Source organism: Mustela nivalis (assembly GCF_964662115.1).
Source record: "Mustela nivalis genome assembly, chromosome: 11".
NCBI lineage: Eukaryota > Metazoa > Chordata > Mammalia > Carnivora > Mustelidae > Mustela > Mustela nivalis.
In genome coordinates this window covers 76188433-76204490 of record NC_139030.1, presented here as the reverse complement: position 1 = coordinate 76204490, position 16058 = coordinate 76188433, and the positions used below count along the sequence as shown (strand labels likewise).

Sequence of the window (16058 nt, the reverse complement as noted above, 5' to 3'; positions counted from 1 at the left end):
CTTTCCCTCTTTCGCCCCCCAGCCATGTCGGTGAGGGGAAGGGGCAAATAAGGAGTCCCCACCCCCACCCCCACCCCCCGCTGTTATACTCATTATACTCAGAAACCTTCTTAGACAGGTCAGGAAGTACTGGAGGACACATAGATGTTTCTGTGTCTTTGTGCCAACAAGTGGCCCCCTGGGGCCTGGCTCTGCTCCTCGGGGCCCTGATCGTCCCTCCTCGGCCTCCATTCCTGTTGTTCTGTGTCTTGGGGGCCTAAGAATCATCGTGGAGCTTCAGGAGGGAAACAATGCCCGGCAACTCAGAGATACTTTCACTTCTCTTTTCCCCATTTGGGCGGAGCTCTCTGGGTGTGAGGCAATTCACAAACTTCCTGCTCTGGGCTCCTGCAGCCACCCTGAACCAGGCCACGGGACGGAGGGTTCAGAGGCCACACTTGAGGCCCAGGCAGGGCCCAGGTGGGCCAGAGGGGGAAGATGGCTGATGGAGGCAGTGGCTTCAGCACCAGGTCAGTCTCAGTCTCCTTCCCTCTCGCCTCTGTCTCTCTGTGGCCATGGACTGCTTCCTTGTCTTTCTAAGGACCCTGAAGTTGGGACACTAAACTAAATCTCTACTTGAGACCCGGTTTATAAGAATGCTGGCTTGGAATATACTAAGGGCAGGAAGGGGTAACGAGGAAATGAGGTGTTCATCCAGCTTTCCACCACACAAAGGACTTTCTTTCTTTCTTTCTTTCTTTTTTTTTTTTTTTGGTCACCGGGCTCAGCTGGAGGCCTGTCTGAAGTCCCGGTCCTTTATGAGGCTTGTGACAGGGATTTGCTCTCTCCTCATGACCTCTGAACTTTCTCCTTTCCCTCGGCCTCCTCTCCCTTCGTGACTCACCGCAATGAAGGTTGTTGAAAAGATATGCAGATCAGAGTCAACACCTGACTTACGCTCCAACGTGGGGTGCTGTGGGCTCACACCTATCCTTTGGACAGGCCTCCTTCGGGCCCTGCTCCTCTCTGGCTGGGCCCCTGTCCTAAAAGGAGGAGAAAGGCTCCAGAGCACCCAAGAGAAGTGCAGGCTCAGGGGTTTGATCTTGACTATGATTTTCTGTTCTGGAATGGATTGTGTCTCTGACCCAAAAAAGGGGGGAGGGTGTGTAGTGGGCGAAAATCCTATCTTTTTCTCTAGTAATGGGTCAGAAATAATATTACTTAATATTTTAATCAATTTATTATTTACTACAAAAGAAATGCATTATACATTCTCGTTCATAAAATTTTAAACAAAGTGGAAGTATGTCAAGAGCAAGAGCCTTGTTTCCCACCTACCCCACTGCAACTTCCAGTCCGGTCCTATTAAGTGTTTCCTGAAGAGCCTTTCAGATCTTTTTCTGTGCATTTCTATATATAGCTTCTTTGCCTAAATATGCATATTGTGCCTTGCCTTTTTAATAAATGGGATTATATTGTATATCCCATTTTGCATTTTTCATTTTCTCTTATTTTAAGAGTGAAAATCCTAGTGATCACCTTCATATAGATACACTCCATTCTTTTTAAGAGCTATATGCTGTTCCATAGAATCGATATATCGTAAGTCTTAAACCATCCCCCCCAGCCCCCACTGATGGACATTTAGGTCATATTCAGTTGTTCGCTTTACCAACAAGCTATAATAAGAATCATCTATTTCCTTATATTTTTGTACATTTACAAGTATTTGTCTCATGTCAACAACCAAAAAAGTAGAATTGTGGAAGCAAAGGTTACTAATATTTATTTGTTTATACATCCTGCCAGATTGTCTTTCTAAGTAGCTGAGCCAATATCAAATGAGAGAAACCCTCTCCCCACACCCAAACTTTGCAAAGGTGGTGGATAAAAGTTGCATCTTGATTTACTGTGCATGTTCCTGATTCCACAGGAGGCTGGACAGTGTTTTTTGGCCATTTGCCTCTTCCATAAATTGCTGGTTCATTTATTGTCCAGTGTTACTCAGTTGACATGATTGTCGTTTCTTTAACGAGAAAGGAGAATTTGCTAAATATTCTGAAAGTTATAAATATACTCTCCTTGTCTTTGAACTTTGTTTATGATGACTCGATCTTATTAAAGCTTAAAATTTACAGTGTAGACTTTTTATGCTATTGATTTCATAAGCTAGATGCGCCCTCTGTTATAAATAATTCATATGAGGGGGAAAAGTTACGATGAATTCTGTGCATGGTGTTCAGCCACAGCTCCTGAGCTCTTAAGATGGTGGATTCAAGTCTATCCCCAGTACTGATGGCAATGATTCCATCCTGATCCTAATCCCAAAGGGAAAGTTTTTATCACTGCACGTTATGGATGATATTTGCTGTAGATTTCTTTTATAAAAAGGTTTTATAAAAGAGCTAACAGATTAAAGAAATTTTAGGTTGGTATCTAATACTTTCAACATGGGAGGTGTTTGTAGCTGGCCCTGTTTTCTGTTGTTTCTGCTGCTTCTCACTCATACTTTTTTTTAAAACAAGCTTTTAATTTTGGAATAATTTTACATTTACAGAGAAGTTGCAGAGAGAGTACAAAGCTTTTACATTCAGCACACCCAGTTTCATTTCCTGTGACATTATCCCTCTGACATGACTATGGCACATTTTTCAAAACTGAAAAAACAGTATTGGTAACATCACTGTGAATTAAACTCTGGACTTTTTTTCTTTTTTTTTTCCAGTTTCATTAGCTTTTCCATTAATATACGTTCTACATCTATATGTTCTACAATCCAATCTAGGACTCCACTCACTTCTGGTGTGTGACAGTTTCTCAGTCTCTCCTTTTCTTTCACGACCTTGACAGTTTGAAGAGTACTGGTCAGGCATTCTGTAGACTGCTTTTTTTTTTTTTAATTTTTTAAAAAAATTTCTCTATAAACATATAATGTATTTTTATCCCCAGGGGTACAGGTCTGTGAATCTCCAGGTTTACACACTTCACAGCATTCAGCATAGCACATACCCTCCCCAATATACATAACCCCATCCCCCTCTCCCAAACCCCCTCCTCCCAGCAACCCTCAGTTTGTTATGTGAGATTAAGGGTCACTTATGGTTTGTCTCCCTCCCAATCCCATCTTGTTTCATTCATTATTCTCTCCTACCTCCTTAACCCCCCATGTTGCATCTCCACTTCCTCATATCAGGGAGATCATACCATAGTTCTCTTTCTCTGATTGACTTATTTTGCTAAGCATGATGCCCTCTAGTTCCATCCATGTCGTCACAAATGGCAAGATTTCATTTCTTTTGATGGCTGCATAGTATTCCATTGTGTATATATACCACATCTTCTTTATCCATTCGTCTGTTGATGGACACCTAGGTTCTTTCCATAGTTTGGCTATTGTAGACATTGCTGCTATAAACATTTGGGTGCACGTGCCCCTTCGGATCACTACGTTTATATCTTTAGGGTAAATACCCAGTAGTGCAATTGCTGGGTCGTAAGGTAGTTCTATTTTCAACTTTTTGAGGAACCTCCAAGCTGTTTTCTAGAGTGGTTGCACCATCTTGCATTCCCACTAACAGTGTAGGAGGGTTCCCCTTTCTCTGCATCCTCGCCAACATCTGTCATTTCCTGACTTGTTAATTTTAGCCATTCTGACTGGAGTGAGGTGATATCTCATTGTGGTTTTGATTTGTATTTCCCTTTTTCATGTGTCTGTTGGCCATCTGGATGTCTTCTTTGCAGAAATGTGTAGAGTTCTTTTTAATTTGCATTCATCTGGATGATTTTCTCAGGATTTAGCCTGGGCCGATGGGTTTTCTGAGAGTGTACCAAGGAGGTGAAGTGCCCTCCTCATCACATCACATCAGGGGATATATGCCAACCTGACTTATCACCAGAGAAGTTGACCTTCATCATTGAATGAAGGTGGTGTTTGCCAGGCTTCTCCACTAAAAAGTTAGCATTTTCCTCTTCCCACAAAGAAAAGGGAAACATAATGTTCTGTTCACAAAGGTTTTTTTGCTTAGTGTCTTTGTGTACTAGCACTGTATTGGGGAAATTATTTTTAGGTAAAATCAAGGACTGCAATGAAGGTACGACTTTGGAAAGAGTTTTGGTTTGCCACATTGAGGTGCCTCCAGGAACTCCTTAACACAGGTCCGGGTCTGAGAGCACTTGGAGGAAGCCACATCTTTCCAGAGCTGCCCTCTGCACTCCATTCTCACTGGGAAGATGTGGTGGTGGTGGCCGGGACTCCCGCTGGACCCTCCACCTTGTGTGGACTCCAGACTTCACTTCACTTCTGTCCCCCTCACCCCTTAAAGTTGTCAAACCCAAGGTTCTGATTCCCTTGAATCAGCATTCCATCAAGTCAAAAGTAACTCTGTGCCTGCTTCCATCTCTGGTTTCTCCTTTTGACTTTACTTTTGCCTGCTAATGCCTTACCATAGTTCCATCTCTTCAGTAAAGTTTTTAAATTTTTTTTTTCAACTTTCACAGTTTTATCAACAGAAAGCTATATTGCTTGTGGGAGTTGGGGGAGATTTTGTAATCCTGCCCCACCACACCAGGAATGTACAGTCATGGATTGACTAGTTGATTAACTGTCAGTTTTCAAAGTTTATTGCTTGAGGTTTGGTTGTGGTTCCTGAATTTGTCCTATGAATGCTTTTAAGATTTTTCTCTCAGCACTTATACTGTAGTAAGTCTAGATTTGTTTGTTTCTTTAAATTTTTAAATTTTGGTTTTTTGTTTTGTGTTTTTCCTTTTTGGGGTTTCTAGACTTTCTTAAATTTGCAAGTTGGTGTCTTTTGTTTTGTCTTTTCATTTATTGGGTTCTGTTTTTTGTTTTAAATGAAGTATAATTGGCATATAATATTATATTGGTTTTAGGTGTACAGCACAGTGATTTGACATGTATATACATTATGAAACCACTGCCAGAGTAAGTTTAGTTACCACCTGTAACCATACAAAATTATTAGATTATTATTGACTGTATTCTCTGTGCTATACTCTACATCTCCTTGGCTTTTTTATTTTTATTTTTAATTTTTTAAAGATTTTATTTATTTATTTGACAGAGAGAGATCATAAATAGGCAGAGAGGCAGGCAGAGAGAGAGGGGGAAGCAGGCTCCCTGCTGAGCAGAGAGCTTGATGCAGGACTCGATTCCAGGACCTTGAGATCATGACCTGAGCCGAAAGCAGAGGCTTAACCCACTGAGCCACTCAGGTGCCCCTACTTCCCTTTGGCTTATTTATTTTATAACTGGGAGTGTGTACCTCTTAATCCCCTTCACCTATTTTACCCATTCCTCCCACCTACCTCCTCTTGGGCAATCATCAGTTTGTTCCCTGTACTTATGAGTCTGTTTCTGTTTTGTCGTGTTTATTCATTTGTTTATTTTTTTAGATTCCACATGTAAGTGAAATCATACAGTACTTGTCTTTCTCTGACTATTTTACTTAATGTCATACCCTCTAGGTCCATCCATGTCATTGAAAATGACAAAGATTTCCTTCTTTTTATGGCCGAGTAATATTCCATTATATAGTATATATTACCGAATTTTCCTTAGCCATTCCTCTATTGATGGAAACTTAGATTGTTTTCATATCTTGGCTACTGTAAACAATGCTGCAGTGAACATGAGGGTGCACATATCTTTTTGAATTAGCATTTTCATTTTCTTCAGATAAATATCCAGATGTAGAATTCCTGGCTCACACAGTATTTCTGTTTTTAATCTTTTGAGGATCCTCCATACCATTTTTCATAGTGGCTGTACTAATTTACATTTCTACCAACAGTGCATTAAATGTTTCTTTTTCTCCACATCCTCACCAACACTTGTTATTTCTTGTCTTTTTGATTCTTGCCATTCTGACAGGTGTGAGGTGACATCTCATGGTTTGGATTTGCACTTACCTGGTCATCAGTGATGTTGAGCATCTTCTCTGTCTGTTGGCCATCTGTATGTCTTCTTTGGGAAAATGTCTATTCAGGTCCTCCATCCATTTTTTAATTGGATTGCTTATTTTTTTGGTGTTGAGTTGTAGCAGTTCTTTATGTTTTAGATACTAACCTCTTGTGAAATAGATCATTTGCAAATATCTTCTCCCCTCCTCCAGGTTGCCTTTTGTAAATGGTTTCTTTCACTGTACAAAAGCTTTTTAGTTTCAGGTGGTTCCAGTTGTTTAGTTTTGCTTTTGTTGCCCTTGCCTAAAGAGATCCAAATATAAAATATAAAATATAATTATATAAAATATAATTATATATATAATTATATAATTATATATATATAAAATAAATATAATTATTTTATATATATATATATATATATATATATATATCATTAAGATCATTTGGGGCACCTGGCTGGCTCAGTTGGTAGACTATGTAACTCTTGATCTCAAGGTCATTAGTTCAAGCCACATGTTGGTCATAGAGCCTACTTTAAAAAAAATTGTTGAAACCAATGTTCAAGAGTTTACTACCTATTTTTCTCTTTGGAGTCTTATCTTTTAGGTCTTACATTTAGGACTTTAATCCAATTTTAGTTTATTTTTGTGTATGGTGTAAGATAGTGTCCAGTTTCATTCTTTTGCATGTAGCTGTTCAGTTTTCCTAGCCTCACTAATTGAAGATACTGTCTTTTCCCCCATTGTATATTCTTGCCTCCTTTATCATAGATTATTTGGCTGTATAAATGTGGGTTTTTTTGGGAGGGGCTCTCTATTCTGTTCCACTGATCTTTCTGTCTATTTTTGTGCTAGTACCATTCTGTTTTGATTATCATAGTGTCGTATTATAGCATGAAATCTGGGATTGTCATGCCTCCAGCTTTGTTATTCTTCCTCAAGTTTGCTCTGGCTACTTGGGATCTTTTGTGTTTCTATACAAATTTCTGGATTATTTGTTTTAGTTTGTGAAGAATATTGTTGGTATTTTGATAGGAATTATATTGCTTTCAGTAGTATGAAAATTTTAACATTAATTTGTTTTGATCCATGACCATAGTGTATCTGTCCACTTATTTGTGTCATCTTTAATTTCTTTCATCAGTGTCTTACAGTTTTCAGAGTACAAGTCTTTGACCTCCTTGTTTAAATTTATTCCTAGGTATTTTGCTATTTTGGGTGCTATTGTAAATAGCATTTTCTTAATTTCTCTTTCTGTAAGTTTGTTATTCACATATAGAAAATGCAACAGATTTCTGTATATTAATTTTATATCCTGCAACTTTACCAAATTTGTTTATTAGATCTAACAGGTTTTTTTGGTGGAGTCTTTAGGGTTTTCTATATATAGTATCACGTCTTCTGCAAACAGTGACAGTTTTATTTCTTTACTAATTCAGATGCTTTTAATTTCTTTTTCTTGTCTGATTGCTATTGTTAGGACTTCCAGTACTATGTTGAAAACAAGTAGCAAGGTAGGGGACATCCTTACCTTGTTTATGATCTTAGAGGAAAAGCTTTTAGCATTTCACTGTTGAGCATGGTGTTAGTTGTTGGTACGTCCTTTATGCCCTTTATTATGTTCAGATATGTTCCCTCTAACCCTACTTTGTTGAGAGTTTTTATCATAAATGAGTATTGAGTTTGGTCTAATAGTTTTCCTGCATCTGTTGAGATGATCATAAGACTTGTGTCCTTCATTTTATTTAAGTTTGTATCATGTTGGTTGTTTTACTGATATTGAACCACCTTATATCCTTGAAATAAGTCCCATGTGATCATGGTGTATGATCATTTTAATGCATGCTGAATTTGGTTTGCTAATTATTGAGGACTTTCATTTATCTGGTATTTACAGCAGAAATAAAGTAGTCTTAAAATGATGGAGGGTGTGGCACCTGGGTGGCTCAATGGGTTAAAGCCTCTGCCTTCAGCTCAGGTCATGATCCCAGGGTCCTGAGATCAAGTCCCACATTAGGCTCTTTGCTCAGCAGGGAGACTGCTTCCCCCCTCTCTCTGCCTTCCTCTCTACCTATTTGTGATCTCTGTCTGTCAAATAAATAAACAATATCTTTTAAAAAAATGATTTAGTGTGATTTGAAAATTTATAAAATTGTATTGGAATGGTTTATTTATTATGAATATTATCTGTTCTTTGAAGGGTTGCTGGAAATTGTCTATAAAACTATTTGAAACTGATATTGTAGTGGGGGAGGCAGCAGGGTTAGGATTGGTCTTGAAATACATTATACATTCCTATTACTTTTAGTTCTATTTAGTTCTCATGTTGAGGCTCAGTTTTGATGATTCATATTTTCCTAAAAAGTAGCCATTTTCCCTAGATTGTCATATTTATTGGTAGAAAATTATACAAGGATTTCTTTTGTAAAGTTTTAACCTTTTCTTTAATTGCAGTTTTAATCTTTCCTTAACTAATTTTCTTTCTTCCCAGCATTGTTCATTTATGTCTTTTCTTTTGTTCTCTTGATCAAACTTTGCATTTTATTGTCTCTTCAAAGAATCACCTATTGATTGTTATCGATCCATTATTTTTATCTTTTGTCTGAAATTTAATTAAATCCTACTGTTCTTTATTATATTTTTGTATTTTTTTCTTTCTTCATTTTTGTCTTCATTGGGGGTTACCTTGACATCTTTTCTTAATAGTTTAATTTAAAATTTAATTTACTTTTCAATGTTTCTTGTTTTCTAATAAATACATTTTAAGCCATGAATTGGTGCCACTTTGGGTATATCTGGTTTTTATATGTCTGTGGTTTTATATGTTTTCATTAAAGTTTGTTTCTTACTCTTCTGTAATTTCTATTTTGATTTACTTTTTAAACTAAGGACTGTTTGGGGGCACCTGGTGGCCCAGTGGGTTAAGCCTCTGCCTTCAGCTCAAGTCATGATCCCAGGATCCTGGGGTTGAGTCCCGCATCAGGCTCTCTGCTCAGCAGGGAGCTTGCTTCCACCTCTCTCTTACTCTGCCTACCTCTCTGCCCACTTGTGATCTGTGCCTGTCATATAAATAAAAAAAATCTTAAACAACAACAACAACAATAAGAACTAAGGACTATTTGGAAGGAGTTTTGAAAATTTCTCAGTGAATAGGATTGAAGAGATCTTTCTTTGTCCTGGTTGTTTGTTCTGGTCTTATCAAATGTGGTTAGAAAAAGTGTTCCTTAAGATTCTCTTTCATTTCATAGTCAATTGTTAATTTTCTTGTGGCCTAATACATGTGATTTTGCAGCTTCTCCATATTTGAAAAGTAATATAATATAGTGATTCATAGTGTGCTATTTAATGCTGGCCAGGAGGGAGGATAGGAGCTCAGGGGGTATTTAGAAAGTTTGGGGAGGGGTGTTCTGAATCCTAGCTCTGCCACTATCTAGCTATAAAATATGTCCTCTCAGTATTTTATTTTTATTTAAAAAAATTTTTTATTTTGGGGGGTGCCTGGGTGGCTCAGTGGATTAAGCCGCTGCCTTCTGCTCAGGTCATGATCTCAGTGTCCTGGGATCGAGCCCCGCATCGGGCTCTCTGCTCAGCAGGGAGCCTGCTTCCCCTTCTCTCTCTGCCTAACTCTCTGCCTGCTTGTGATCTCTCTCTGTCAAATAAATAAATAAAATCTTTTTTAAAAATTTTATTTTTTTATTAACATGTAATGTATTCCCCTCAGTATTTTAAAGACATTTTCTTATAGATCATGACTTCTACAATATGGTCTGGTGAAGTGTATATTTTGTCAGTATGAAATAACCTACATTATTTGTAAGGCTTTTCAACATAACTTCTATTTGCTTCTAATTTTAGGTTTTTTCGCAAAACACTCTTTGCATTTGCTTAGTGTGTCTTTTCCAATCCCTTTATTTTCAGTCTTCTTGACTGAAGAAGTTTCATTTTTTTATATACCCCCTCATAAATAGAATATAATGTATACAAAAACTAACCCAAATGAATTAAAGACTTGAATGTAAGACTTGAAACCATAAAAGTCCTAGAAGAAAACATAGTTGATAAACTACTTGATAATGGTCTTGGTGTTGAATTTTTGTATTTGATCCAAAAGCAAAAGCAACAAAAGCAAAAATAAACAAGTGGAATACATCAAATTAAAAAGCTTCTGCACAGCAACAGAAGGCATCAATCAACAAAACGAGAAGGTAACCTAATGAATAAGAGAAAATATTTGCAAATCATATGTTCAATATGGGGTTAATGTCTAAAATATATAAAGAACTCAATAGCAAAAAGCTAATCTGATTTACAAATTGGCAGAAGCTCTAAATAGACATTTTCCCAAAAATGACCTATAGGTGGCCCACAAACTCATGAAAAGATGCTCAACATCATTAATTATCAGGGAAATGCAAATCCAAACCTCAATGAGCTATCACATCACACCTTTCAGAAGGCTAATACCAAAAAGTCAAGAAGTAACAAGTGTTGGTGAGGATGTGGAGAAAAGGGAACCCTCATGCACTATGAATGGGAAAGTAAATTGGCACAGCCACTCTGGGAAACAGTATGGAGTTTCCTCAAAAAGTTGAAAGTAGAGCTACCCTGTGAACCAGAAATTGCACTACTGGGTATTTACCCTAAAGATACAAATGTAGTGATCTGAAGGGGCACATGCACACCAATGTTTATAGCAGCAATGTTCACAATAGCTAAATTATGGAAAGAGCCTAGATGTCCATCAACAGATGAATGGTTAAAGAAGAGGTGGGGGGCACCTGGGTGGCTCAGTGGGTTAAAGCCTCTGCCTTCAGCTCGGGTCATGATCCCAGGGTTCTGGGATCGAGCCCCACATTGGGGTCTCTGCTAGGCGGGGAGCCTGCTTCCCTTCCTCTCCCTCTCCCTACTTGTGATCTCTCTCTCTCTCAAATAAATAAATAAAATCTTTAAAATAAAAAAAGAAAAAAAAAAAAAAAGAAGAGGTGGTGTGTGTGTGTGTGTGTACACATATGAATACTATGCAGCCATCAAAAAATTAAATCTTGCCATTTGCAATGACGTGGATGGAACTAGAGGGTCTTATGCTAAGAGAAATAAGTCAATCAGAGAAAGACAATTATATGATCTCACTGATATGAGGAATTTGAGAAACAAGACGGAGGATCATTGGGAGGGAAAAATGAAACAAGATGAAACCAAAGAGGGAGACAAACCATAACAGACTTAATCTCAGGAAACAAACTGAGGGTTTCTGGAGAAGAGAGGGGTGGGAGGGATGGACCCTGGGGAGGGTATGTGCTATGGTGAGTGCTGTGAATTGTGTAAGCCTGATGAATCATAGACCTGTACCCCTGAAACAAATAATACATTATATGTTAATTAAATTAAAAATAACCACTATAATTGATAATAAAACACAATTTAGGGATATACTTATGTGCTTTTTCCCTCCTTTTGGTTTGTTGATGTACTAAATTATCTAAGGAGATGTCCTAATGTTGAACCATCTCTACTCATTTCATTATTTAACTTTTTCTTCCTCTTTTTTTCCTTGCTATGATGGTTTCATGTTTTTTAGGCTAAATTTTTTTATTATTGATCTTTTTATTAATTGAAGCATAATTAACATACAGTATTATATTCATTTCAGGTGTACATGGCACTGATTCAACAATTCTATATATTATTCAGTGTTCATCAGGATAAGTATAATCATGTGTCACCATACAACATTATTACAATATTACTCACTGTATCCCCTTTGCTGTATTTTTCCTCTCTGTGACTTATTTATTTTATAACTGGAACTTTGTATCTTTTAATAACTGTTACCTATTTCACCCATTCCATCACCTGGACCTCCCCTCTGGTGACCACTGGTTTGTTCTCTGAATTTAAAAGTCTGATTTTGGGTTTTTTTTGTTTGTTTGTTTTGTTTTTTTTTTAGGTTCCATGTGTAAGTGAAATCATATGGTACTTGTCTTTTTCTGTCTGACTTCTTTAATTTAGCATAATATCTCATCATGAGATCATAGCAAGATCTCATTCTTTTAATAATTAAAAATAAAATACCAAATGATTGAGTAATTCTACTACTGAGTATTTACCAAAAGAAAAAAAACCCCACTAATTCAAAAAGATAAATGCATCCCTGTGTTTATTGCATTATTTACAACCATCAAGATGTGGAAGCAGCCCAAGTGCCCATTGATAGATGAACGGATAAAGAAGATACGGTGTATATATACAATGGAATATTACTCCTCCTCTATTTTGGAAATAGTCTCTAACCACAAGGTCTATATTATCTTTGATCCAACACAGTACTTGTTGTTTTCTTTTGTAAACTCTCTGTTTGGTTTATTTTCTTTAACCTACAGCCTGTTCAGCATCCACTTATTATAATTTATTGAGATTTCTTTTGTGGCCAAGATTATGATCCAGATTGTACATATTTCATGGACATTGGGGAAAATGGTGTGTGCCTTATTTTTACGTCACAAGGTTAAATGATAAATTATTCTTGCTTATTTATCCAGAGCCTGTGTATTTTTAAAGGATTTTATTTATTTGTTTATTTATTTAATTTTTTAAAAAGATTTTATTTATTTATTTGACAGACAGAGATCACAGGTAGGCAGAGAGGCAGGCAGAGAGAGAGGAGGAAGCAGGATCCCTGCCCAGCAGAGTCCGATGTGGGGCTCGATCCCAGGTCCCAGAACCTGAGCCGAAGGCAGAGGCTTTAACCCACTGAGCCACCCAGGCGCCCCAAGGATTTTATTTATTTATTTTGAGAAAGAGAGCTGGAGGGATGGGGCAGAGGGAGAGGGAGAGATAAAATCTCAAGCAGACTCTCTTGTGAGCACAGAGACCTACCCAGGGCTCAGTCCCACCACTCTGAGATCATGACCTGAGCCAAAATCAAGAGTCAGATGCTTAATTGACTGAGCCACCCACCAGGGGGTCCCAGAGTGTGTATATTTTGATCATTTTTTTAATATGTGAAGTGTTAAAAATTAGTGGTGAAGTGTTTTCAACATCCATAGAATATTTGTTCCATTATCTGTTTCTTGACTTTTGCTTTGATATGGTTATGAATAACCTTATTTTTTGTTTTGTTTACATTTGAATATCAAAATTTGCATATATTTGATTTTAACAAATTTTATGTCACTATCTAGCAGTTTTAGAGTGGAGTCTTTCGGGTTTTCCACATAAAGTATTGTATCATCTGCAAAGAGTGTGAGTTTGACTTCTTCTTTGGTGATTCGGATGCCTTTTATTTCTTTTTGTTGTTGATTGCTGAGGCTAGGACTTTTAGTACTATGTTAAATAGCAGTGGCGATAGTGGATATCCCTGCCACTTCCTGACTATAGGGGAAAAGCTCTCAGTTTTTTCCCATTGAGAATGATATTCACTGTCGGTTTTTCATGGATAGCTTTGATGATATTGAGGTATGTACCTTCTATGCCTACACTGTGTAGATTTTTGATCAAGAAAAGATGCTGTACTTTGTCAAATGCTTTTTTAGCATCTATTTGAGAGTATCATATGGTTCTTTTTCTTTCTTTTAGTAATGTATTGTATCACATTGATTGATTTGCAGATGTTGAACCAATCTTGCAGCCCAGGAATAAATCCCACTTGGTCGTGGTGAATAATTCTTTTAATGTACTGTTGGATCCTACTGGCCTAGTATTTTGGTGAGAATTTTTGCATCCATGTTCATCAAGGATATTGGTCTGTAATTCTTTTTGATGGGGTCTTTTTCTGGTTTTAGGATCAAGGTAATGCTGGCCTCATGAAATAAGTTTGGAAGTTTTCCTTCCATTTCTATTTTTTGGGACAGTTTCAGGAGAATAAGTATTAATTCTTCTTTAAATGTTTGGTAGAATTCCCCTGGGAAGCCATCTGGCCCTGGGCTCTTGTTTGTTGGGAGATTTTTGATGACTGCTTCAATCTCCTTACTGGTTATGGGTCTGTTCAGGTTTTCTATTTTTTCCTGGTTCAGTTGTGGTAGTTTATATGTCTCTAGGAATGCATCCATCTCTTCCATATTGTCAAATTTGCTGGTCTATAATTTCTCATAATATGGTCTTACTGTTTGCATTTCTTTGGTGTTGGCTGTGGTCTCTCCACTTTCATTCATGATTTTATTTATTTGAGTCCTTTCTCTTTTCTTTTTGATAAGTCTGGCCAGGGGCTTATCAATCTTATTAATTCTTTCAAAGAACCAGCTCCTAGTTTCATTGATTTGTTCCACTGTTCTCTTGGTTTCTATTTCATTGATTTCTGCTCTGATCTTTATTATTTCTCTTCTCCTGCTGGGTTTAGGCTTTCTTTGCTGTTCTTTCTCCAGCTCCTTTAGGTGTAGGGTTAGGTTGTGTATTTGAGACCTTTCTTGTTTCTTGAGAAAGGCTTGTACTGCTATATACTTTCCTTCAGGACTGCCTTTGCTGTGTCCCAAAGATTTTGAACAGTTGTTTTCATTTTCATTTGTTCCCATGAATTTTTTCAATTCTTCTTTAATTTCCTGGTTGACTTATTCATTCTTTAGTAGGATTTTCTTTAGTCTCCACGTATTTGAGTTTTTTCCAACTTTCCTCTTGTGATTGAGTCCTAATTTCAGAACATTGTGGTCTAAAAATATGCAGAGAATGATCCCAATCTTTTGGTACTGGTTGAGACCTGATTTGTGACCCAGGATATGATCTATTCTGGAGAATGTTCCATGTGCACTAGAGAAGAATGAGTATTCTGTTGCTTTGGGATGGAATGCTCTAAATATATCTGTGATGTCCATCTGGTCCAGTGTGTCATTTAAAGCCTTTATTTCCTTGTTGATCTTTTGCTTAGATAATCTGTGCATTTCAGTAAAGGGGGTGTTAAAGTCCTTACTATTGTTGTATTATTGTTGATGTGTTTCTTTGATTTTGTTAGTAATTAGTTTATAAAATTGGCTGCTCCCATGTTAGGGGCATAGATACTTAAAATTGTTAGATCTTCTTGTTGGACAGACCCTTTAAGTATGATATAGTGTCCTTCCTCATCTCTTATTATAGTCTTTGGCTTAAAATATAATTTATCTGATATGAGGATTGCCACCCCAGCTTTCTTTTGATGTCCATTAGCATGGTAATTTGCTTTCCACCCCATCACTTTAAATCTGGAGGTTGTTTTGGGTCTAAAATGAGTTTCTTGTAGACAGCATATCAATTGGTCTTGTCTTTTTATCTATTTTGATATCCTGTGTCTTTTGATTGGGTCATTTAGCCCATTTACATTCAGGGTAACTATTGAAAGATATGAATTTAGTGCCATTGTATTGCCTATAAGGTGACTGTTACTGTATATTGTCTCTGGTCTGTTACTTTTAGGATCTCTCTTTGCTTAGAGGATGCCTTTCAATATTTCTTGTAGGGTTGGTTTTGTGTTTGCAAATTATTTTAGTTTTTGTTTGTCTTGGAAGTTTTTTTTTTTAATCATTCCTGTTTTCAATGATAGCCTAGCTGGATATAGTATTCTTGGCTGCATATTTTTCTCATTTAGTGCTCTGAACATATCATGCCAGTCCTTTCTGGCCTGCCAGGTCTCTGTGGATAGGTCTGCTGCCACTCTATATTTCTACCATTGTATGTGACAGACCTCTTGTCCCAAGTTGCTTTCAGGGTTTTCTGTCATTGAGACTTGTAAGTTTTACTATTAGATGATAGGATGTGGACCTATTTTTATTGATTTTGAGGGGGCTTCTCTGTGCCTTCTGGATTTTGATGCTTGTTCCCTTCGCCAAATTAGGGAAATTCTCTGCTATAATTTACTCCAATATACCTTGCCCCCTCTCTTTCTTTGTCTTCTGGGATCCCAATTATTCTAATATTGTTTCATATTATGGTATCACTTACCTCTCAAATACTCCCCTCGTAGTCCAGTAGTTGTTTGTCTCTCTTTTGTTCAGCTTTTTTTTTTTTTAAGATTTTATTTATTTATTTATTTATTTATTTATTTATTTATTTATTTGAGTGAGAGAGAGAAAAAAGGAACATGAGAGGGGAGAAGGTCAGAGGAAGAAGCAGACTCCCCATGGAGCTGAGAGTCCAATACAGGACTGGATCCTGGGACTCTGGGATCATAACCTGAGCCAAAGGCAGTTGCCCAAC

The 16058-nt window shown here is 37.2% G+C and overlaps 1 protein-coding gene across 42 annotated transcripts in view; it reads left to right on the top strand.

Moving 5' to 3' along the window:
- Positions 1-335: 335 nt before the first annotated feature.
- The window catches only part of SP100 (SP100 nuclear antigen), a 92972-nt gene continuing 77249 nt past the window's right edge, over positions 336-16058 (top strand). For all 42 annotated transcript variants that reach the window (XM_082690776.1, XM_082690775.1, XM_082690769.1 and 39 more), the window contains exon 1: positions 336-509. In XM_082690776.1, coding sequence (XP_082546902.1) covers positions 478-509 — 32 coding nt within the window. In that variant the 5' untranslated portion in view covers positions 336-477. The remainder of the gene's footprint in view (positions 510-16058) is intronic.